General features: G+C 35.8%; 1 protein-coding gene across 1 annotated transcript in view; it reads left to right on the top strand.

Moving 5' to 3' along the window:
• The window catches only part of INTU (inturned planar cell polarity protein), a 72,592-nt gene extending 49,880 nt beyond the window's left edge, over positions 1–22,712 (top strand). Inside the window, exons 8-16 of the mRNA XM_008684397.2 lie at positions 2,082–2,271; positions 3,755–3,808; positions 8,910–8,972; positions 9,803–10,024; positions 10,663–11,145; positions 12,576–12,673; positions 16,182–16,371; positions 19,520–19,677; positions 22,601–22,712. Of these exons, the coding sequence (XP_008682619.1) occupies positions 2,082–2,271; positions 3,755–3,808; positions 8,910–8,972; positions 9,803–10,024; positions 10,663–11,145; positions 12,576–12,673; positions 16,182–16,371; positions 19,520–19,677; positions 22,601–22,712 (1,570 nt within the window). The remainder of the gene's footprint in view (positions 1–2,081; positions 2,272–3,754; positions 3,809–8,909; positions 8,973–9,802; positions 10,025–10,662; positions 11,146–12,575; positions 12,674–16,181; positions 16,372–19,519; positions 19,678–22,600) is intronic.
• The last annotated feature ends 1,160 nt before the right edge of the window (positions 22,713–23,872 follow it).

The raw sequence follows: 23,872 nt of genomic DNA on the forward strand, positions 1-23,872 counted from the left end.
AGGAGACATATCCCTCTCAAACCCAATTATTAATTAGCATTTTCCAAACGTGTGAACTACAAAAGTCCAGGCAGCCACAAACAGTGCTTTTACCTTCTGTTAAATAAGGAAGTGTTTAACCAATGAAGAATAAGGATATGGTTGTAAACTATCTTCTTAAATTTACACTGTGTAAGCAAACCTTGCTGTTTTACCTTAATTAAAGCTTTCTGTTTTCATAAAACCAGAGATAATTAAAGATTAAATACCTGCAATTGAAGACAGTCAATTGAGGTTGTTCTGTAAATTGCAATGGACTAGGTTAGGGACAGAGGGACTCTTAATTTCTGTGAATTTTATTCTGAAATTTAGCTTCCATTTACTTGGAAGTACTGCCAAATTGGCAGCAAATTTTAGTTTCTTCTTGTTCTAGTGAGAATTTGAAAGGCAAACTAGGAGAGTAAATGTGAAGATCCATTGAGTTCTTAAGACCAAGAAGCAGTAGGGATCCGAGATGTTATTAGTAGTCATTTTATAGCAGTTTTTTCTAATTATGGAAGATATTGAAGGCACATTGTGAAAAATTATGATAAGACTAAGAAGACTAATTTTTTTAAAGTTGTAAGCTGGTTAGTTCCCTGTGAAGCATAGAAATATTGACAAAGTTTAGTGTTCTGATCAAAGATATGTTTCCTTCACTATTCCCAGCCAGACTATTAGCAAATTCTAAAGTCTGTCTCTAAAACATATCTCAAATCCACTCATTTCTCTCCATCTTTACAGTTACCCTGCCCAGCCACCAGCATCTCTCACTACTAAAACAGTCTAACTGGTTTCCTTGCCTCCGTTCTTGACACTTTAATAAATTTCCAAATGCAATTAAAGTGATATTTTTACATTATAATCTGGCTCCGACATACCTTTCTGATTTCAGATCTCAAACCACAGCCACCCCTCTGTGCTGTTCTGCAGGTATCCTGGCCACTTGTTCCCACCGTAGGGCTTTTGTGCTTTTTCCTCTTACTTGATCTTCTTGACATTGGGATCTGAGTTTAAATGCCCATTCTCAAAAACTCTTCGCCAATTTTTGATCTAAATCAGCCAACCAGTCATATCACCCATTCACATGATCCTATTCTCTGTATGGCCCTTTGTACGAGTTCATGTTTTTACTGTTTGTTCATTTGCTGTCTTTCTCCATTAGAATGTGAACTCCATGGAAGTAAAGACCTTGTCTTTTGTCTTGATATTTTTACTACTGTACCTCCAACAGTGAGAATAGTGCCTAGAACATAGGTGGCACTCAAGCTATTTTTTGAATGAATCCAATCCATGAATACTATTCTGATGTATTAATGGTGTATATATTACTAGTTATCATGAATGGTTGCAGGCAATGCTCTATTATTCTTACATGGCTAAAACCAAATGTTTAGTCTGTCTCTCCTTCCTCTCTCTCTCTCTCTGAGTTCGTTAATAGTGTTGCCTTCATTAGTGAAGAGGGGGAAATTACTTAGGCTAATTATGTGCTTTCTGTGTTCAGTAAGTAATAAGCATAATAAGTACTTATTATGTACTAGGTACTTCATATGTGAGTCAGGTTGTATTATCCCCGTTTTTAGAGATGGAAACAAAAGTTCAGAGAAAGGTTAGATGATCTTCCTGAGATATCTACCTAGTAAAAGCAGTGATAAGATATAAAGCCAGATATGTTCTATTATAAAACTCAAAATCTCTTTATTATTCTATAGTGCCTGAAATATATTGGGAGTTTAAATGGTTAAGAGATAAGGTAAAAGCACAAGAAGGTTACTTCAGCCCATTCTGTCATAGATATACCTACCATTTGTGTTAGCCCTGTGGTTCTTCCATAATACCATCTACTCAGTACATTTGAAAGTAGGTTTTTGGGTAAAAAAATATTGACAGGATGAATTTCTTAACACATTCCATCAGTAATATTATAGCAGTAATTCTTTGTAAGAGAGAGGAGGAAGGAAGAGAGCCTATGTAGTTGGGAAAGATCTAGTGTCCTTAGGAGCATACAAAAGATAACCACCATTTTCACGTATTGTTCTGACTTACAGCTCTTGTTTCTTCAGTGCCTTTTGCCAGGTTGAGAATGTTCCCCGTCTGGATCATTTTTTCAACTTGTTCTTTCAAAGAGCACTTCAGCCTGCTAAACTACACTCCAGTGCCAGTCCGAGCACACAACAGTATGATGCTTCCAGTGCGGTGCTTTTAGACAGTCTCCCTGGAGTTCGATGGCTCACACTTCCACGGGAAATCAAGGTACTCTCGGGTGTCATACATAAAAATTAGAACCAGTTGCCTTATAATTTTTTATCTTCTCTCTTTTGTAGACTTTCTGTTATTTTCAGGATTGTGGGTAAGAGTTAAAGGAAGCCATTGGTTAATGAAGTAGGAGATCCAGTACAGTGAACTTAGAAAGATAAATATTTCTTTCTAAATAGGAATTAGCTGTCTCATCTTACTTTAACATTTAAGCCTTTTCCAAACTTATAATACTTTTCAGAAATCATACTTATGTGGTGTGTCTTGCTTTTTTTTTGTCAGTTGTTCTTTTTTTTAAATGTCATTTTTCCTAAGGTACACTGGAGTAATTTAAGAGATACTTTGTCTGTTGTCTTAAGGAATGTGAAGAAACAATTACAGTAAACTTGTACATTAGCCTATAGAGTTCAGGAGTGGGAATAGCAACCTGTAAACATTAACATTTGTGAGATCAAAATTCACAAGCGGGTAATTTTCTTTTTGTCCTTTAGTTTTTCACAAGAGAAACCATAGCCCCCAAAAGGAGTTCGTGAAATATTTGCTAGATGCAGAAAAATGTAGGTTACAAATGAGTAATAAGTCATACTGTGTGAAAAGCATTGAAAGGCATGACTAATGTTTCCAAAGCTTTAGTCATCTCAGTAAGACACAGTTTGTGAAACAGTCCTGCAGAGTGCCTTGACCTTTAAAAGAAAAAGGAAAAGAAAAAAAAAGGGTTCTTTTCCACAAATCGCGTCTATGCTACAAGCTTTAATTGCCAATAGTTTTCAATTTATATATATGCATTACAGATTAAACTACAGATTAAATTTATTCTGTTATAAAATTTTGAATGCTTCATGAAGGAACAAATACATGAAAGAGTTCAGGCAATTTCCATAGAAACGAAAGCTAAATCCTAAGTAAGATTTTTCTAATAACTCCGTAGGGAAGCTAAACTGTGCCAGATTCCAGGGGAACACTTGCCTTCATGTTTTAATCCATAAATAAAGATTAAGAGTCCTTTTATATAGAACGTTTTCATGAAAGACACAGGGAAGAATGTTGATATTTTCAAAGAATCTGTTGAGAAATACACAGGAAATAGAGGGAAGGAAAAAAACCTCAAAATAGATTGGGTACATTAAGATTGATTATTTTCTTCTTAAGAATTTTAATAGGTTCAAAAATTTTCTGACTCAAAACTGGAAAGCAATTTTTTTAACCTCATAAATTATTTTGTATTGAATACAGAGTGAAGCTCATTTTGCAATAATCAAGATTTAATTGAAAAATAACTATATGTTAAATAAATTTTTTTCTGTAATTCCAAAGCTTAAATGCAACATGTTCTATTTTGGGACATTTCTTAAGTATCATAAAGGAGAAAGATGCTTACTCAATTCTTCAACTAATTATTAAGCACTTTTATGAGGCCATTACTAAACAATAACTAATAGGAGTTAAATGGTTCGTGTTACTTTTTTTTCTTTTCACGTAGATGGAACTAGACACAGCACTGAGTGACTTGGAGGCTGCAGATTTTGCAGAACTGGTAAGAGAACCAATGGATTTGGGGAAAGGCTCAATGTTGATTTTATATTTTATAAATCAGCCATTATTCTAAATATTTTTCAAGTGGGCATGTAATCTTGAAATATGTAGCATTGGGTCTCTATTTCAATATGAACAGAATCTCTTTTGCTTGCCTTTAAATTTTTTACTCAGTTAAAAATATTTGTTACATAATGTATACACAATGATTAATTGCATTTAGAATCATTAAGAACTGGGCTTTGAGAGAAAGTATGAACATTAATATTAAAGTAAAGTAGGGGCGCCTGGGTGGCACAGCGGTTAAGCTTCTGCCTTCGGCTCAGGGCGTGATCCCGGCGTTCTGGGATCGAGCCCCACATCAGGCTCCTCCGCTATGAGCCTGCTTCTTCCTCTCCCACTCCCCCTGCTTGTGTTCCCTCTCTCGCTGGCTGCCTCTATCTCTGTCGAATAAATAAATAAAATCTTTAAAAAAATAAATAAATAAAGTAAATAACTGAATTGTAGTACTAAAATAAGTAAAAACCCTATAGTTATGGATTTCAATTGGAAATACCAGTATGGTTTTTTATCTATTTTTAAAAAAATGTATTTCCTAGCTGTGTCCAGTGAAAAGGCCTACAGATAACGGTCATCCATCCCAATAGTGATGAATGCCATTAGCACCCAGGCTATAGTATATAAATAATACTTCTCACTAAAAGGAACAAAACCTCCTAAGAGAAATGACTGATTGCAAATTTGGGGCTGAAAATATGCAAGATGAGCCTGGCAACATCTTGTTATTTCAGAAATCCAGTAAACTTTAAAAAATGCTGAGGTTAATGTAGGGTTCGAGTAATTAGGAGACAACTTGAAGAGGCTCCCACTTGAGCTTCTGTAAGTGTAATAACTGCAGCAGATTGAAACGCATCAGATATGTTGAAGTCCTTGAGTTCATAATTACACTAAAGAAAAAAAGAAACTTCTTGGTCAACTTTGGAGGATGCCAGGGAACCAATTCATTATTGTAAAAACTGGCAACAAAGAGAAAGAAACAAACACATATCTGCCCTTCCTATCTGAACCATACCTCAAGGTTACCAAATGGAGATGAGGGGTAGTTCTCTTTATGGAAGTATTCTACTTAACATACCAAGAAAGAATGACAGAACTGGAATATTAGCATATTGCAATTTTTGCAGTGAACTAATGGGTCTAAGCAAAGATCATCAGTAGTTGTTACCATCACAAAAAGAAAGACAGCCGGGTAGTATGTGGTTCATGATGGAAGCATACAAATTACCTATAAAATATACTTGATGAGGTCTCGAGATCTAACCACGACTACATAGAAAATACTAGGGAAAAAAGGACATGTTAGATGACCCCACTTGGGGGAGGGGAATTATAATCATCAAAGTCCAAACTGGGAAACACAGTAAGACAATTTCTTCAACAAATAAAAGGGAGCAGGGAGAAACTGAGAGAGCCTATCAGTTACAAGAGACTTGAGAAACATACCAACCAGTTTTAATATATGGACCTTACTTGGATCCTGATTCAAACAAACACAATTTTTAAAAACATCTATGAGATACTCAAGGAAATACAAACACTGAAGACTGGATATTTGGAGAGAATAATTCTTTAGATGTGGTAATGGTATTACACATACACACACACACACACATAAATATATATTTTTAATCCTTCTGTTTTAGAGATATACCCTGAAGTATTTACAGATGAAATCATATAACATCCGTTCCTGGTTTTGAAGTAATTCAGCAGGGAGAGGGAAGAAGGAGAAAGGGATATTGATGCCACAAGATTAGCCATGTACTGGTCATAGTTGAAGCTGGGTGATCATGGGTAGATAAGAGCTAATTACATGATTCTATTTTTGTATATGCCTAAATTTTCAGTAAGAAAAGTTCTTTTATGGGGCGCCTGGGTGGCTCAGTCAGTTAAGCGTCCAACCCTTGGCCTCAGCTCAGGTCTTGATCTCAGGGTCGTGAGTTCAAGCCCCACATTAGGCTCCACGTGGGGCATGGAGCCTACTTTACAAAAAGAAGAAAAGTTATTTTGGTTACGTGACCTAATTTCAGCTCAGGTCCTGAGCTCAGGGTCCTGGGATGGAGTCCTGCCTCAGGGTCTGCACTCAGCAGGGAGTCTCCTTGAAGACTCTCTCTCTTCTTCTGCACCTCACCCTCCGTTTGTGCACGCGCTCTCTCTCTCTCTCTCTCTCAAATAAATAAATAAACCTTAAAAAAAGTAAATGAGAAATTAGGATGTGGAAGTAGTGAGGGCTGGATCATAAGAAGTTTGCTGGTAAAATCTTGATTGCTTCAAAGAGTAGCTTAGTCTTTTTTTTTTTTTTTTAAGATTTTATTTCTTTATTTGACAGAGAGAGCGAGAGAGCACAAGCAAGGGGGAGCAGCAGAGGGAGAGGGAGAGGGAGAAGTAGACTCCATCCCAGGACCCCAGGATCACGACCTGAGCCAAGGGCAGACACTTAACCCTCTAAGCCACCCAGGTGCCCTAAGAGTGCCTTATTCTTAGCTAAGATCCTGGGCAAATGGAAGCATATTTTGTTTGTAAAAATAATTGAAACTTAAAAGTGGTGAACTCCTCATAGGTCATAAATCTTTTCACTGATGGAGAATGTTTAGATAGACACTAAGCATTAGGAACAGTTTAAAGTATTTAAATATCCAGGTTTTAGGAACTTATGTCTGATAGATTTCATTAAAACTCCCAATTCCTGGTTTATATAACATCACTTTAAAGAGCAGTGGAACTAACAATATTTTCAATGGTTAAACACAGAGCTATTGGGATTCCTTGGATACAGTATCAGGACACAATCTATAAAGAAAAAAGAAAATTGATAAATTGAGAATGTAAGATGGTACGCTTTGGAAAACAGTTTGGCAGTTTCTTAATAACCTAAATGTACACCTACCATATGATTCAGCCATTCTCTTCTTCTAATTACCCCAGAGAAATGAAAGCCTATGTCAATACAAGAACTGTACACAAATATCCATAACAGCTTCATTTGTAATAGCCAAAAACTAGAAACAAATCAAGTACCACAAGTGTCCATCAGTGGGTTAATAGACAGACAAATCGTGGTATGAACTTGCAAAGAAATACTACCCAGCAAAAAACTTGGCAGGGGTGTTGATGGAATTGTTACATATCTTGATTTTGGTGACACTTAACAGAGCTATACACATTTGTCGAGACTGACAGAACAGGGGCACCTGGGTGGTTCAGCTGGTGAAGTGGCCAACTCAGGGTTTTGGCTCAGGTCCTGATCCCAAGACCCTGGGATCCACGAGCCCATCCCTGCATTGGGCTCCACGCTCATCATGGAGTCTGCCTGAGGATTCTCTCCCTCTCTCTCTCTGCCCTTCCCCCACTCTGTCTCTCAAATAAATCTTTTTTAAAAACTGGCAGAACAATTCACAGTGAATTTTACCTTAAAAAATGAAAATAAAGATCTAAACTTCCTGTGAAATTAGATTTAAGATTTAATCTTATATCCTAATTTTGTTTTCTTTAGTTTTAAAAATTATTATTAAGGTATAATTTATATTTGGTAATAAAGTCTTCTGTGCCCCTTTATAGTCAACCCCTCTCCCTACCTCTAGCCCTTGGCAACTACTGATTTGTTTTTTGTCCCCATGGGTTTTACCTTTTCTAAAATGTCCTATCAATTGAATTAGTTAACAAGTAATTTTGGGGGGCCTGACTTCGTTCACTTAGCATAATGCATTTGAGATTCATTCATGCCATTGTATACATCTGTAGTTCCGTCCTTTTTATTGCTGAGTAGTATTCCATTGTATGAATGTATCACTGTTTATCCATTTCCCAACTGAGAAATATTTAGGTTATTTCTGGTTTTTTAGTTTTCTTTAGGTTTCATTGCCTTTTTTTTAGAGATTTTATTTATTTGTCAGAGAGAGAAAGAGAGTGAGCACAAGCAGAGGGAAAAGCGGACTCTCTGCTGAACAAGGATCTTGATGTGGGACTCAAACCCAGGACCCTGGGATCATGACCTGAGCGGAAGGCAGACGCTTAACCGACTGAGCCACCCAGGCATCCCTCGTTGCTTTTTTTTAGATTACAAAAGTAATACATGCATATTGGGTAAAATGCAAGCGTGATTATTAAAAACAAATGTCCTTCTACCTCATCCCCCTCTCCCAGTTCTATCCCTAATTGTAACTGTTCCTACAGTTTGTTACAATTTGAAACCTATTCTTCCAGACTTTTTTCTATAGACATAGGTACATAGGTACATACACACCAGCACTTGTCATACATAGAAATGTATATCATTGAGGGTGCTATTCTTTTTAAAAAATTAGATCACAGTGAATATTTTGTTCCGTAGCTTGCATTCTTTGCTCAACAGTATACCCTAAAACCTTTTCTGCCTGCTCATATAGCTCAACCTTATTTTTTTAACAGACCTATGATAGCGTATCGTATGAACATACCTACTTTTGATAAGCATTCTCCATTGTTGCACTTGACTTTATCTCGAATTTTTGCATATCACAAATAGTTTTGCTATTAACTTTTTATATAAAAATCTTGATTTTTCCGGTTTGAGCATTTCTATAGATTTTTAGACTGGAATTACTCAAAGGGTGTATGTATTTAATTTTTTATATATATCTAATCAGTTGCTCCCAAATAGGTTGTATCAAATTTTACTTTCAAAAATATTATTTGGAAATTTAAAAAAATCGTTCAAAATATTTGGTAATATGGGATATTTTAGATGATGTATAGTAGAAGCTTTTTGTCTCAATAGACATGTTTTAATCCCTCTTGCAGTAACTAATCTTATGTTGTATTCTTAGATGTCTTTAATCAACAGTATCTTATAAGATTAAAAAATAAAATTGTTTTCAGTCAAAAATAATGCACATTATCTTTCACCCTAATACCCTAGCATATTCATTTCTAAAGAAGGCACTATGAAAAGTTCAGTTACTAAACAATATAATTGCCGTTTTAACATTAACATTGTAGCCTAAGATTTTTTTTTATCATGAAAAAACAAAGACTGTAAATCCACTGTGGTTTTTCTTCCCCAGTCTGAGGATTACTATGACATGAGGCGGCTGTATACAATTTTAGGGTCTTCTCTATTTTACAAGGTAAGTTGAAGCTTGAAATTTTTATAAATGTCCAATTGCTATATGAATAGACCTAAAGTGAATTTTCTCAAACTTCTACAAACATGAAAAATACATTTATCCCTTTTCTTTGAATGTAGTTACCATTAAATTAAGGTCTTAAAAAAAACACCTGGTACCTACATTTTACAAATACAATAAGTATTTCTGATTTTATTACATTCTAAAGCATTCGCTAACATGTAAAGGAGAAACAATACTCAAGGAACCAAAAGCATAAGAGAGAAAAGTGATACTTTCTTGATTTATTTTTGCAGCAGTGCACTTTTTTCCTTATCTTCAGGCATAACCATGTATCTTTTTAATAAATCTAACATTTAGTTGACTTCCATGTACAGCAAATTAAGCATCAAATGAATTTAAGTGTTTTCATATTTCAAGAAGATTTTTAAACACAATTTAAAACATATGTAAAAAAGAATCCGACAGTACAGAGTGGTACACAGTAAAAAGTAAGTCTTTCCTCACCTTACCTCTTGCTTCTTTTCTCCACTTTTCATTCTCAGAAGTTAGTTCTTTTCTAATGTTGCCAAACACTCAGGCTTATACTACTCAGGTGATCTTGCTTTGTGCTAAAGTCTACCTGTTGTAGACTGAACCTGTCATAAATCTTGGCTCTCTAATTGACCTCAGGAAAAAAAAAAAAACATTTATTTTTACTATGTCTTTATTCCATTTGAAACTGGAATATTTTAAGACAACTGAAGTACCTATGAAACTCTTAGAAATATATTATGGCATTATTGCTTTATATCACTAGTTGACTTTTGTTCTTTGTGGTTAAATCCAAGGGTTATTTGATATGCAGTCATTTGCCAAAGGATGATCTTATTGATATCGCTGTGTACTGTCGCCACTACTGCCTACTGCCTTTAGCAGCCAAACAAAGAATTGGTCAGTTGGTTATATGGAGAGAAGTGTTTCCTCGACATCACCTCCAACCTTCTGCAGACTCAAACACTGAAGTCTTTCAGGAACCTGAAGGGAGATATTTTTTGCTAATTGTTGGCTTGGTAAGTTTACCTTGGTTTCTCTGTGTGTGTCTGTGTGTCTATGTGTCCATGTGTGTGTCTGTGTTTTAGGGTTGGGTTTTTTTGGCCATTTACTATCTAAATATATACATAAACAAACATAATAATTTAAAATTCTGAGCATGTTAGATACCGGTATTCAAGAAAATGTTATATGTCCCTTATTCCTTTTGCATCCATTTAATACTCATGGAGAAATATTAATGAAACCCAGAATAAGATTTTATCAGGTTCTTAAGATCTTTTGTTCTCATTTCTATAGTGGTTTTATCCTCTGGTTTGTCTTGGGAAATAGAGACATGAAAAGGATATAGAATAAGAATAAACATGTGATTGTAAATGAAAAGACTTCCAATAGTTGTGGCTCTTTGAAAGCTACCTTGTGCCATGTGCCAGAAAGTGGTAGTTGATGGTATACGAGGAGAAGGCAGTATGAATGAAGATCTGTTTTCAAGGATGATCAAGAAGCATTGAGAATAATTAACAAAGAAAGGGAGGCAGGAGTTTTTAATAATCATATGATTATGTCATATGTTTTTAGTACTCATAAATTTATACATGCACGCTACATATAAACATTTTCAGGTAGCTAAACCAATTTTACTATCTTTTTCTTATAGAAGCATTATATGTTGTGTGTGCTATTAGAAGCTGGAGGCTGTGCATCCAAAGCTATTGCGAATCCCGGCCCAGACTGTATCTATGTGGATCAGGTCAAAACAACCCTTCAGCAACTGGAGGGAATAGATTGTCGCATCAGTGAACAACTAACATCTTCTCCAAGCCCCTGTTTGTCTTGTGCTGACTGGTTCCTTACTGGATCACATGAAAAATTAGATAGTTTGACAACCTCACCTATCCTCAGTAGGCTACCAGGTACTTCCAAGGTAGTAACCTCTCCAACATGCAGAAGAATTCTTTTTGGTGACTATTCCTTAAAGACACGTAAGCCCAGTCCTTCCCAAAGCAGTGGAGGAGCTGATAATGGCTGTGAAGGTGGAGAACGTGTTGGCCTGAGCCCCCACACTACACCGGATGCCTTATGGAAACAAAGAGAATCTCAGGGCTCTGATGGTTCAGAAGAAAGTGGGGCCTTGCTTAAGGTGTGTGTTCATTCAAGTGTGTGCATTCTGGAAGCTAAGCTGTCTTTCCAGTTCTTATTTTATAAATGCAAGAAAGTTTTTAATGGCAAATCATTCTTCATTTGAACTCGTGGTTCTTTTGGTTACTATTGGCAAGCCAGTGATTTAGAACCAAAAAGAGAAAGAAATATCAAGTAATAAAATAGTAGCATCCAGATCAGCTGCTTGACACTACTTACAAGTAGGGAAATTGCTTAATCCTGCTTTCCCTGTTCATCTCCTTCTGTATTCACAGTGTTAACCGAAAACGTCTTAGTTGTGGGGGATTTTAGAGGGCTGATCTGACTAAATAACCAATAAAATATTCAGCAGAAACAGAAAGAAAATCAGAAACTTATATATAAATATATAAATGTAAAATGTATATACATATAAGTATATAAATGTAAAATGTATATATAAGTATGTATGTGTAAATATTTGTGTGTGTATGTGTCACTCCATAGGTTTTTATAGGGGTTTTTTGTTTTATTTTGTTTTGTTTTTATCTGCATCTGTGATGGTCTGGTCTCCATACTCAAGAATTTAAAATGTGATTATGAAGCAAAGAGAATGTTCATTTTTCAGATTGTTTTTTTCATTTTTCCATGTAATTTCTCCATGAAAATACCATGCATAATGTATCCAAAGGGTCATCAAAGTAATCACTCTGGGGGATCTTATACTTATTCTAATGATGCTTCTCTTTCAAAACATTTTTGAAACTGTCATTTGGGTTGAGGGAGGTAATGCCAGACAAGGCAGGAAGAAGGAGGAACCTGAGAAGGGGAACAAATAAGATATGAGATTCTGTGTATCATGGCATAAATAGCCATAGATTCCATCTTCTAATTCTAAACAATACAGCACTCTTGGAGCCCTAAGTGGGTGTATTTAGGAAGTACATTCTTACCATATTCATTATCCCAGTCAGTGAAATTGGTAGGAGACATAATTTAGGAGTTAATAGATTTAAAGAGCCATGAATAGCTTCTAAGAGAAATTGAATTAATTTCTGTGATTGAACCATTCAACAAATTTGATTGAACACCTACTCTGTGCCAGGGGCCATGCTACATAGAGGAGATACAAAGATGGATAAGACACAGCGCATGCCTTTGGGAAGTACAAAGTCTAGAGAGGGAGACAAGTACATATACATATAAAATGTAACAAAACTCGATAATGGCTCTGGTAGGTTTTCAGCAAGAACTATCACGTCCTAAGACATGGCCGTGAGATCACTGTTGGAAAGGATAAGCCAAGAGGTACAGATTAGCATCAAAAATATTTAAAGGAAACATTGCAAAATAGTAAGTAGTTCTCTAAGAAGGATTTTCGGTTTTTACACTATTTCTGCTGTTTGATTCCATTCTTAGATACAAATTGATCTACTTAATTGTATTTTTCAGGTCACTAAAAAGAAGGCTGCTCTTCCAAATCCATTTCATTTGGGGAACTTGAAAAAGGACCTTTCAGAAAAAGAACTGGAAATATATAACACAATGAAGTAAGAAACTTCCTTATAATATTCTTTTTCACTTAAATGTCATGCCTTTGAGAAAATTTTACAATTAGAAAGTACAAATCCATACCATATAGAGATTTAATTAAAAAATGTAGTTATGATATATCTTAACATTATTAAAGGTAGTGTTTATGCTAATTCACTGATGATGTTCATTACACGTATAGGGAACATGTACTCCTATTACAGAAGATTAAAAAAACAGTAATGTTTCAAAATTTGAAAGCCCCCCTTTATCTCTTTCCCACAGGTAACCTCCCTTTGGTATGTCTAATTTTTAAATTACAGTATTTACTATTTTTAGACTTTGGTGGATTCTGTGGTCTGCTGCCCAGATACTCCATAGCCCAGAGTACTCCTTCCCAGTATTGGGGGTGGTGGGATAACGAGTATTAAGTACTCACAACTAAGTCTCTCCCTGGCCTTGCTTTGTTTGGAAGTTTCTTGACTCAGCCAAGATTACAGTATCTCCCTGGGAATCGCCCACATCTAGTAACTAATAGATAGTGAGTACAAAGACTTGACAACTCTAAAAGGCCATCCAAGCTGAGACTATCTGCTGACCTTTGTTTTGACTGCAGTGTGGTTCAGCTTCTCCTTTGCTCAATCCTGCTTCCTTCACGCCTCCCTCCACAGGTGTTGTTCCCCAAAGTTCTTTCTCCCTAATAAACTTGCTCACTGCATGTCTTTCAGAGTCTCTCATTTGAGGAAAGAGATGAAACCTCAAACTTACATTAAGTAGGGAATTCTAAAGTAAAAGGAACTGAGTGAGAGGAGCATTTTCAGCAACTTAAATTGTTTATAGTTATTAAAATATAAAATGTTACATATTCACTTCCTGTGTAGCTATTATGTGGTGACAAGCAGATCTGTCTGAGCTTTACATGATGTTTAATTATATCATGTGGGGTCAATTAGTGTGTAACAAACTCAGTTGCACACTTATTTGAACAAGCAGACATGTACGAATAGAAATCACACAAAAAAGTTCGGCACTATGACTTCCTTAATCATTGAAACATTTTAAAATAAGTTCAAATATATATGTCACAGAGTTGTCAGAAACAGCTTTTTTTTCCGGAAGTTAAGGCAAAAACAAGATAACTTGTCTAAGGTGTTAAATTTATTATTTAATGCCTTCAAATATCATGGTTAATTTTTTAATAGTTAAAAATGTTTTTTAAGCAAATCTAAATCAAACCTTTTCTGGAGCTTTGCGGCACCACCCAAAACCCTAGTCTCCCATTTAACAAAAACTACTGCTCTGAAATTTTATTACCCCCACATCTTATTTTTTTATATGTATGTTATTTTTGGCCTTATCTCTAGTAAAAGGAAAGTAAAAGCCAAGTTCAGTGGCTTAAACATAAATACATTTCTGATGTCAATCATAGGCTATTTATTTAAAAAGATGCTACTGATACATATTTATTTTCTTTATTGACATGGAAAGATGTTCATACTATGTTGTTAATTTTAAAAGTGAGACATAAACCGGTATATATTATCCTAATTTGTATGTACATATTTTTGTAAAATAAAAACATATAACATGTTAAAAATAATAGTACCCACAAAACAGTTCATTTAGTGACCGAATCCTGTCTAATCTACGTTCTCATAATTCTTTAATCCATTTAACCCTTACTGTTCCTACCGTAGATCAGGCTCCCATTCTCTAACATGGTTTGACTACAGTAGTCTCCCAACTCCCAACCTACCCTGAATCCATTTTCTGCTGCAGGAATGACCTTTCCAAAGAATAAATCTGTCTTAATCTGTACTTTTACATATATTGTGTCTTTCCAATGAGTAATTGCTTATTTGATGATTTGTAAACTTCCGGTGTATACACTGAGATAATATACTCTGAGTTTATGATTTTCAGGAGCTGGTTTTGCTCATTGTGTTGTGGGTTTTTTTCATTTTTTGTTTTTTTGGTTTTTTGTTTTTGAGAGAAAGTTAAAAAAAGAAAACAAAAATGTTCATTCTAAACCTCCCTAAAAAGAAATCTTATTAATAGCTCTTTTTAAAGAATCATTTCTGTTCTGTACGTTTTCTTGAATTTGAAGTCCTCTGGATTAAAATGTGTTTTAAATTATTTTCCTTTTTGAATAATAGTAATTCCTTTTATCTTGATAAATATTTGAGTTTTTATTAATTGAAAAATATCAGCCACCAGTTGTTAATGAGCCAGTTACCTTCTGGAAAAGTATGAGAAAAATTTGTAGATGATCTCCTTCCCTGTCTAACCCTGGTCTCAAAGGAGAACCAGGCCTTAAGTCACTAATAAGGAGAAATTATTCTGATCATACAGCCTAATTAACAGTTTAACAGGAGTTTAACTAGCATGGATGATGGAGGCAGTCTCTAGGGTAAGAGCTGAAATACGCATTTTCTTTGCCCCTGTGCTTAAGGCTGCGGCGGAAAAAATCAGAGGGATTTCTTTTAAATAGATATTAGAATTAGAATGGGGGCAGCTTGAGTGTTTGAGATGCAGATGGATTGTTGTCATATGTTTAACGATTGCCAATCAGAAGTCATCAATGGAGAGGAAAAAGCAAGGTTTAGTGGAAGAAGCTTCAGAGTTAGCTAAACTCTGCCGCTTAGCTGTGTGACCTCAGTCAAGCAAGTTAATCTGAGATCTCTGACGATTGATTCCCTCATGGTTAAAATGAGGGTAGTAATACTATTGAACATCTCACAGGGTCATTATTGAGAATTAAGATCAAGGTATGTTAAAGCATTACCCTAGCACATAGAGGGCAGTCCGTATATGATAACTATTATTATTTTGTTGTTGCTGTTATTGTTGTTCTTTAGTTCTTCTTATCACTGGTAGAAATAAGCAGTATTTATAGATTGTGCTGGCCTGTCTGAGACCTAAATAAGGGAAGAAAAGATGGAGAAGAAGAATAGAGAAATGAAAATAGTAAGAGAACATGGAAGGGAAGGAAGACTGTAATGATGAATAGTAGAATACAAAGAATTGCCATAATATTCCAGAATGTTGACCTGCTTTGCAGTTAGTAATAATAATCTTATTTTTCTTCAGGATCATCAGTTTGACTGTTAGGCTACTAATTTAAATGTGCTTATTTTGTTGGAAGATGTTCTTGTATGTGGTCAACTCTACGCTGATACCTTATTTATGACTTGTAGGTATCTGGGCCAGCTAGGAACTGAGTTATTTATTACCAACCATGGAAAAAGCAGGATTTAGCCAATTTGGGTTGTTTAGCAAAGTTATCTGCAGTTGGTGTATATTTATCCTTACATACCATGTGATAATTGCCTGTATTAAGAAATTGATAACTCTAACCTGTACTCTAGTTAAGGAGGAAATGGGACTTAAATGTTTGACCTAGTTTCCCTGCCCTCATTACACTCCTGATATCATATTAGAGATAAAAGCTTGTCTACACCATTCAAAGTGAAGCAGTATGTTTAAGTTTACTTAAATATCTTTTCTTTTTTTCTTCTTTTCAAGGTTGACATCTGGTCCTGAGAACACACTTTTCCACTATGTTGCCTTAGAAACTGTGCAAGGGATCTTTATTACTCCTACCCATGAAGAGGTGGCACAGCTAAGTGGCTCTATCCACCCTCAACTAATAAAAAATTTCCATCAGTGTTGTCTCTCCATTCGTGCAATTTTCCAACAGACATTGGTAGAAGAGGTATAAATACAGTTTTGTCAGTTTTGTTTCCAGATTTCTAAATATTGTCTCTAAAAGCTCTTTAATCAGTATGTCCAACAATGACAGTTTTTCTTTAAATTTTTTTTAGCAGTTCAATCCAGCTAGAGCATACAATCTAACTTGAGTGCCAAAAGGATTATACTCACAATATTTAACTTAAAAGCTTTGTTTCATAATACTGATTTTGATTTCCTGGAATGCTATTCCAGAAAATGATGGATCTGTGTTTTTCTATAGCAAAGTAGAATATGGGCAGTTTATGGTGTAAATTAGCCTCCATGTTTGATATCTATGAGTCAGCCATTACTTGGACAGTAGTATCTACCAGTTGTTAAGTCTGATAATTCTTTAAGTGTTCTGTCAGTAAGATAAGGTATTTTGTAAATAATAGGGTAAATAGACACAATACTGTTGCAAATGTTTTTAGCCACTTAGTTCATTTCTTGCTTGCTTGCTTTTTAATCCAGGATGAAGTTGCATTTAATATTGTACCTCTGGTTAGTAGTAATGTTGTATATAATTTAAAAATCAATTAGATTATCTTAATGGCAGGGAAAAGTATGTGTTGATTTCTTGAAAAGCATAAACATGCAGACGTTTACTTGTCAGTGGTCAAACATCAGACAGCCAAAACCAAAAAAAACAAAACCCCTCTCTGAAGATGACTGTAATGTTTATAGCAATATGTGTGTTAAGAATGCTAAAATTGTGAAGAACTTGGGTTTAAAGGTAGAAGAACATTGGGCTGGGAATAAGGAATCCTGGACTGAACCTCGACTCTTCCTATTTCCTCAGCTATAAAGTAAGTGGGCTGAATAATATCTTAGAACTCATTCAGCAATAAAAATCTGTGTCTTGTAGGATTATTTTTTTTTCTTTTCTTTTTATTTTTTGAGAGAGTGTGCTCGCAAGCAGGTGGAGGGGCATTGGGAGAGGGAGAGAGGATCCCAAGCAGGCTCCATGCTCAGTGTGGAACCTGACGCAGGGGTAGATCTCACCACCCTTAGATCATGACCTGAGCCAAAATCAAGAGTCAGGCACTTAACTGACAGAGCCACCCAGGCTCCCCTTACAGGATTTCTTCTTTGAGCTCTCAGAAATTGGTATTCAGCAAAATGTTATGTCTAACCATATATCTCTATGTGCTTTGTGGTCTTATGCTCCTCCTTTCCTTTTAAAATAACTGATAGATTCTATAAGGGAATCTTTCATTAATAGTTTAGTAGTAGTAATGTAATTATTCAGTAATAGTAACGTAAATTAGCCTTTCCCATATTATTAAACTATTGAGGTATCCACTAAGGACCAGACACTACTGTGATGCTGGGAATATAGCAGTGAACAGAGTCCCTTTCTTCATGAAGCTACTACCAGTGGGAGAGTCTGCATTGTGTGAATGGAGGTCTGGGTTCTTGGATTCCCCCATGAAAGACTTACGTGAGGATCCGTGCTTAAATAAAAAAGCCAGAAGGAAGGTAGCAGGCATAAAGCAGTTTTTTAAGGACGGTACACTCTCAAAGTAAGAGAGCGGGCAGGCCCAGAGATGGCAACTGCACCAGGGTTAAGGGTATCTTTTCTTTTTATATTTGCATAGGTTATGGGTCACAGCTGGGACAGTCTCCCACTGCCGTGGTTTCCAGTCATCTAAGGAACTCCTAGTTAGGAGTAGGTCCTACTCCCAACTACTGGCCCTACATGGTTCTTGACAGAACTGTCATGGTCATTTTCCCCCATGGAGGGGAGAGGGTTGAAACCACAATGTAAATATATTATAATGAAGCTATTGGTTACCCTGGGGCAGTGTTTGAAGAGGAAAGCACACTTCTCCACCTGTGGCTCGTGGTCTGTCAGCCCGGAGCTGTTGGAAGCCTTAATGTAGGCCAGGATGTTAAAAGTCACCAAGTCGGGATGTTGTGCCCTCAGGCTTCTAATGTATCACCTATTTATCACCACCTTTGCCTCCAGCCAATGTCTAACTACCTGGGTACTCTATCAAGCCTATGTTCTATCGGGGAAGACTAATGAACTGGCTAGTACTATAATATGTCTGGTAGGTAAGTTTCAAGAGGAATAATAAGATAGGATAATATTGGAACAGGGACCTGAATGAAGCAAGGAAGCACATTAAGTGGCAGTCTGGAGGCAGGGCTTCCAGACAGGAAAGCAAATTCAACTGCAAAGCACAGAAGTGTGACTGAGAATGCCGCAGCCAGCGGGAGGAGAGTGCTAGGAGTTGAGGTGGCGAAAGTTGGCAGGGCCAGATACCACGTGGCCTGATAGATTTAAAGATTGGGGGTTTGTTCTGAAGTAGATGGGAAGCTCTTGGGACGGTTCTGAGCAGAGGAAGGACAGGATCCTACATTTTTGAAAGGATCACTCAGGCTACGACTGTGTGAAGAACAACCTCTGTAGGGTAGCGAGGGTGGAGGCAGGGACCAGTTAGGAGGCTGTGGAAATTCTCAGAGCAAAAAATGATAGTGGCTTCTGGGTTCTAGATATATTTTGGAGGGTGAGCAAAAAGGATTTGTTGACGGATTAGATAAGGATTTTGAGAGAGAGAAAAGAATCAAGGATCACTCCACCAAGTTTTAGCCTGAGCCTACAAAAAGTCTTTTTATTCCAAATGAGTCATTGTTTTGCTAGTAGTTTAATCAGTGGGTAATTTAGAGAGTATGCATGAAAGGAAGAGTCAATACTGTTTTAAGTATATGTGTTTTAATTTTATTACAAAATCATCTATGAATTTAGTAACCTACTCATTAGTAATTATTTGTTAAGCACCTCCTATGTACCAGGCCCTGCTGCTTCAAAACATACAAAGATGAATATAATCTATTGGAGAAGACAGACCTATAAAACTGCTAATATAATTAACGTAAATACTAATAATATAGGGCTATGAACAAAATGTTTTCCGGGAGATTTCAAGGACGCTTTATCCATGAAGTCTCTTTTAGGAGGTGATATTTAAACTAAGTATGGGAAGAATAGAAATTTTCCCAGTTAAGAAGAGTGTCATTCCAGGCACTTAGGTATTAGGATCAGCCAATTCAAATCTGTATGTGAAAACACTTTAAAGTAACAGTATTAATACCAATTAAAACTAATAATACATATTAATTTACAGAAAAAGAAAGCACTAAATCGTGGGGATCATTCAGGTTCTACAAATTGTGTATCTTCTCTTAACCCTGTGAAAGAACATGGTGTGCTGTTTGAATGCTCACCTGAAAAGTGGACGGATCAGAGAAAAGCACCACCAGTTATGGCTTACTGGGTAGTGGGGTAAGTGGGAAAAAAAAGTATTTGAAAGTGAAGTAAAATGTTAGAAAAGTGAAAGAAAAGTAAACGAGATAAGCATTTTAATTAGGCATGGAATTATTAATCTAACTACAATGTATATTTTAAGGCTTTTATTTATTTATTTAAGTAATCTCTACCCCCAATGTGGAGCTTGAACTTATGACCCCGAGATCAAGAGTTGCATGCTCGTCCAACTGAGCCAGCCAGGAGCCCCTCTAACTACTACAATATTTTAATACATTTTAGAATTTTGTCTTATTTACTAAGTATCTCCTTTAAATTCTTCTCAAGTCTTTCTCTTCTTCCTTTTTCTTTTTTTTATTTATTTTTAAAGTCACGTATAATTAACATACAGTGTTATAATAGTGTCAGTTATACAATATAATGATTCCGCAATTCTATATATTACTCAGTGCTCATCATGATAAGTGCACGCCTTAATCCCCATCACATATTTCGCCTATCCCCCCACCCACTTCCCCTCTGGTAACCACCAGTTTGTTCTCTGTATTTAAGAGTCTAGTTTTTGGTTTGTCTCTTTTTCTTTGTTTTGCTTCTTAATGTCTACATGTGAGTGAAATCATATGGTATTTGGCTTTCTCTGACTGGCAAGGCTTTTTCTATTAAAATACAAAGCTGATTCAGTTACCTTATAAAATTATGGTAGTAATACACTAAAAGACAACGATTACACAAATTTACGGCTATTGCCTTCCTTCCATCTCTCCTTCCTTCTTTTCTTCCCTTTCTCTTTACCCCTTCCTTCTTCCCTCCACTCCCACCCACCAACTACAAGATCCTGCCTGACCTAGCCCTTGCCCACTTCTTTCCATCTTTTATCATTCCTTCTCCATCCACTGTGCACAGCCACATTGGCATCCATTGAATCTTCTTCCTGCAATTCCTTCTGTGTGAAATGTTCTGCCTCTTAACCTTTGTATGTCTGGCTCCTTGATATTCAGATCAGTGCTAGCCTCAAAAAGAGAATCCAGGATCTCAGTTGTTATTTATTTTCTTGTTTGTTTATGGTCTTTCTCCCCTTCACTTGAAAGTTAGCTGTATGAGGTCAGGAATGTATCTGGCTTGTCCACCACTGGCAACTGCAACAGCAGCTGGCACATAGTCACTTGATAAATATGTAACAATTTAGTAAATGGAGTTGTGGTGGGAGGGTAGTATGGCAAACACAAAGATGAAGTCATAGTCATTGCATCAACAGTCTTAAACCCCCCAGAAGAAATATGAAATATGCTCAAATATATATGATAGAGAGTTTTTTTTAGAGAGAATAAATTAGTTGATACAACCAAATGCCACGGGACTTCTGAGGAAGGGGCAGAAATCTACATTGGGATTACAAAAAAAAAGCGTATAGATTCCCTTCGATCTAGTTCAAAAATGAATTAGATTTGGATAGAACATTCTAGGAAAAGAATGGGATGAACAAAACTGAAAAAAAGGAAATCATAAGGCATAGCAGTTGAGTAGACTGATTTGCCAGGATGATAAGGGAGTGATATATGTGAAGATAAAATGAAAGATCAGGCTGGAAAGCTAAGTTAGGACCACTGCAGAGAGCCTTCAATTTCTGACTGAGGAATTTAATTTTGAGTGAAATGTTGAGGCACAGAAGGTTCTTTGAATTGGGGTAAAGAATTGGTGGAGGAAGGGACACAGTTAAGTGAGACCAGTGTTGCTAGACACCTACCATGCAGTACTGAACTATAGGACAAGCATTATCCAAAGCAGTAATCTTGTGTGTTAGTCCAATAGATTTAGAATCACCTGAGTCACTTGTTAAAATCAGAAATGCCTATGGCCCACCCCAGACCTACTAACAGAATCTAGGGTAGTGGGACTCTGTGTTTTTAGTAAGCGCCTTGTGATTGTGATGTGTAACCAACCAAGCTTGGGAGGGTCATCAGCATAAGCTCAACTCAGTGTAGTGTGATCAGAGATGTGCTATTACAAGATTAAGCTAGGAGCAGCGAAGGGTCTGTGGTGTGGACACAGAGGAAATAAAGATAAAAACAGTTAGGGATACATGCAGGTGTATAGTGGAGCCTGAACCGCATTCATGACAATTGGACTAGAAAGAATCGAGGTATTGAATTATGATGATGCAGATCTATATCAGATAGAGAAATTTAAGGAAGTCAGACAAAATATCCCTGATTTAAATTGTCTGATTTATGTATACTAGTGTTGACTAAATATATAAAAATTTTAACTCTTTAAAAAATCAAAGTTTCAGTGGTATTTCCAATTCAATACTGTCTGCAAAAAGAGCAATCATAAAATGTTGTATTGTTGTTGTTGGTTTTTTTTTTTTTAAGATTTTACTTATTTGTTTGAGAGAGATAGAGATAGCGACAGAGAGCATGAGCAGGGAGGAGAGGGAGAAGCAGGCTCCCCCATAAGCAGGGAGCCCAATGCAGGACTCAATCCCGGGACCCTAGGATCATGACCTGAGCAGAAAGCAGACACTTACCCAACTGAGCCACCCAGGCACCCTCACATATAATGTTTTAATAATAATTGACATTTAGAAAGTAAATGGTAATGTTTAATAGCTATTGTACTTAATGATGGTAACACAGTTAGCTTTATTGAAATAATAATGACTAAATTTATTATTTTGAAACTGAGGTATATGGTAATATATATTGATAAAATAGGCTTTTTAGACTCTGGAAAAATAAAAATAATTTACCTAAGGCATATATTATTTACTTAAAAATAAATCTAGCTGTATTTCCCTCTACTATAGATTTAGATTGGTGGTTTTTAATTCACTGTGAATCCTGTCAGAAACTAAAATAAAATGAATTGAAAGGTTGGAGTTTTTTCCCTTTGATTTTTGTTTTTTGAATTTCTGAAATGAGTGTGTTCTTTTCCTCTACAGGAGACTCTTTCTTCATCCCAAACTTCAAGAACTTTATGTCTGTTTTCATGATTCAGTCACAGAAATTGCCATAGAAATGGCTTTTAAATTGTTCTTTGGATTAACCTTGTAGCTGTGCTTTCTTGATGCACAGCAGCTGTGCACGGAACATTGCGCGGTGTTGGAACTGCTGAAACCCACACACAAGAAGATAAGGGTTAGCTTCTCTTAACTGTTCAATTTTGAACATAATATTGTTAAATATTGAGATGATACGCTCTTGGATTTGATGCACTAAATCTTATGCAGTGAGACTTTTGAAAAGATAATCAAAATATGAAGAAGGGATTTTTAATTTATTTCCATTTTGGTATATAATGTTAATTTATTGACTAGTTTGAAATAATGTGAAATGTTTTATATAAAATTAATAGAGGACATATTTATCTTGAAATTCATAATTCATAAACTGTGTATTGTTCTCAAGATGATATCTGGTAAAAGAATCACAAAATCAGGAGGGTGTGACCAGGTCCTGTAACTAATTAGTGCTGGGACCATGAGCAAGTTTTTGTACCTCTCTGAGTTCAGAATTTTCATTACAAGTGAGATGACTGTATTGAGACTTCTAAAGTCCCTCTTAAGTAAAATGTACGTACAGGTTTTTTTTCTTCTTGCCTACTGCTCGGTACCTAAATTTATAATGTCCAAGTACTGATTCCTTATTAGATCAAATACTTTTCTTTAGTTTAACTGTTTTAATAAATACCTCACCATGGGGTAGAAGAACTGAGGAATGAAGATTAAACTTATTTTTCTATTTATTTGATTTTCTTTACTCTTTCAGGTCAGCTCTATTTTGACTAGGATATAGTTTTTAAACTATTTATGCATAAACTTTTATTATTTTTCTTCTAGTGAAATATATTCAGGTCTGCACACATATTTTATATAGTTCATGAATTTAAGGACAACTATACGTAAATCTTTTCTAAAAACCTAATCGTGTTAAAAACACTGAAAAAGTTGGGTTAAAGAAATCCTGTGGTGACTTCTTCTGTTAAAATACTAACTTTTGCCTTATAAATATGGTTTATTATGTATTGGGTTTTCCCAAAGGAAGGTATCTTAATGAACAATAGTTTACTTGACCTTTAGTAGAGAGTGAACTAATGGGGTTAGAATTTTCTCTGGCTGTGAGAATTTGGTGGATTGAGAAGGAAGGAAAAACGTAACAAATACTGCATTTTTAATTAACATTTGCCGAGTGGATCCTCCTGAAGTCTCAGATGC

Source organism: Ursus maritimus, unplaced genomic scaffold (assembly GCF_017311325.1).
Source record: "Ursus maritimus isolate PB19 unplaced genomic scaffold, ASM1731132v1 scaffold_11, whole genome shotgun sequence".
In the NCBI taxonomy this organism is placed as follows: domain Eukaryota; kingdom Metazoa; phylum Chordata; class Mammalia; order Carnivora; family Ursidae; genus Ursus; species Ursus maritimus.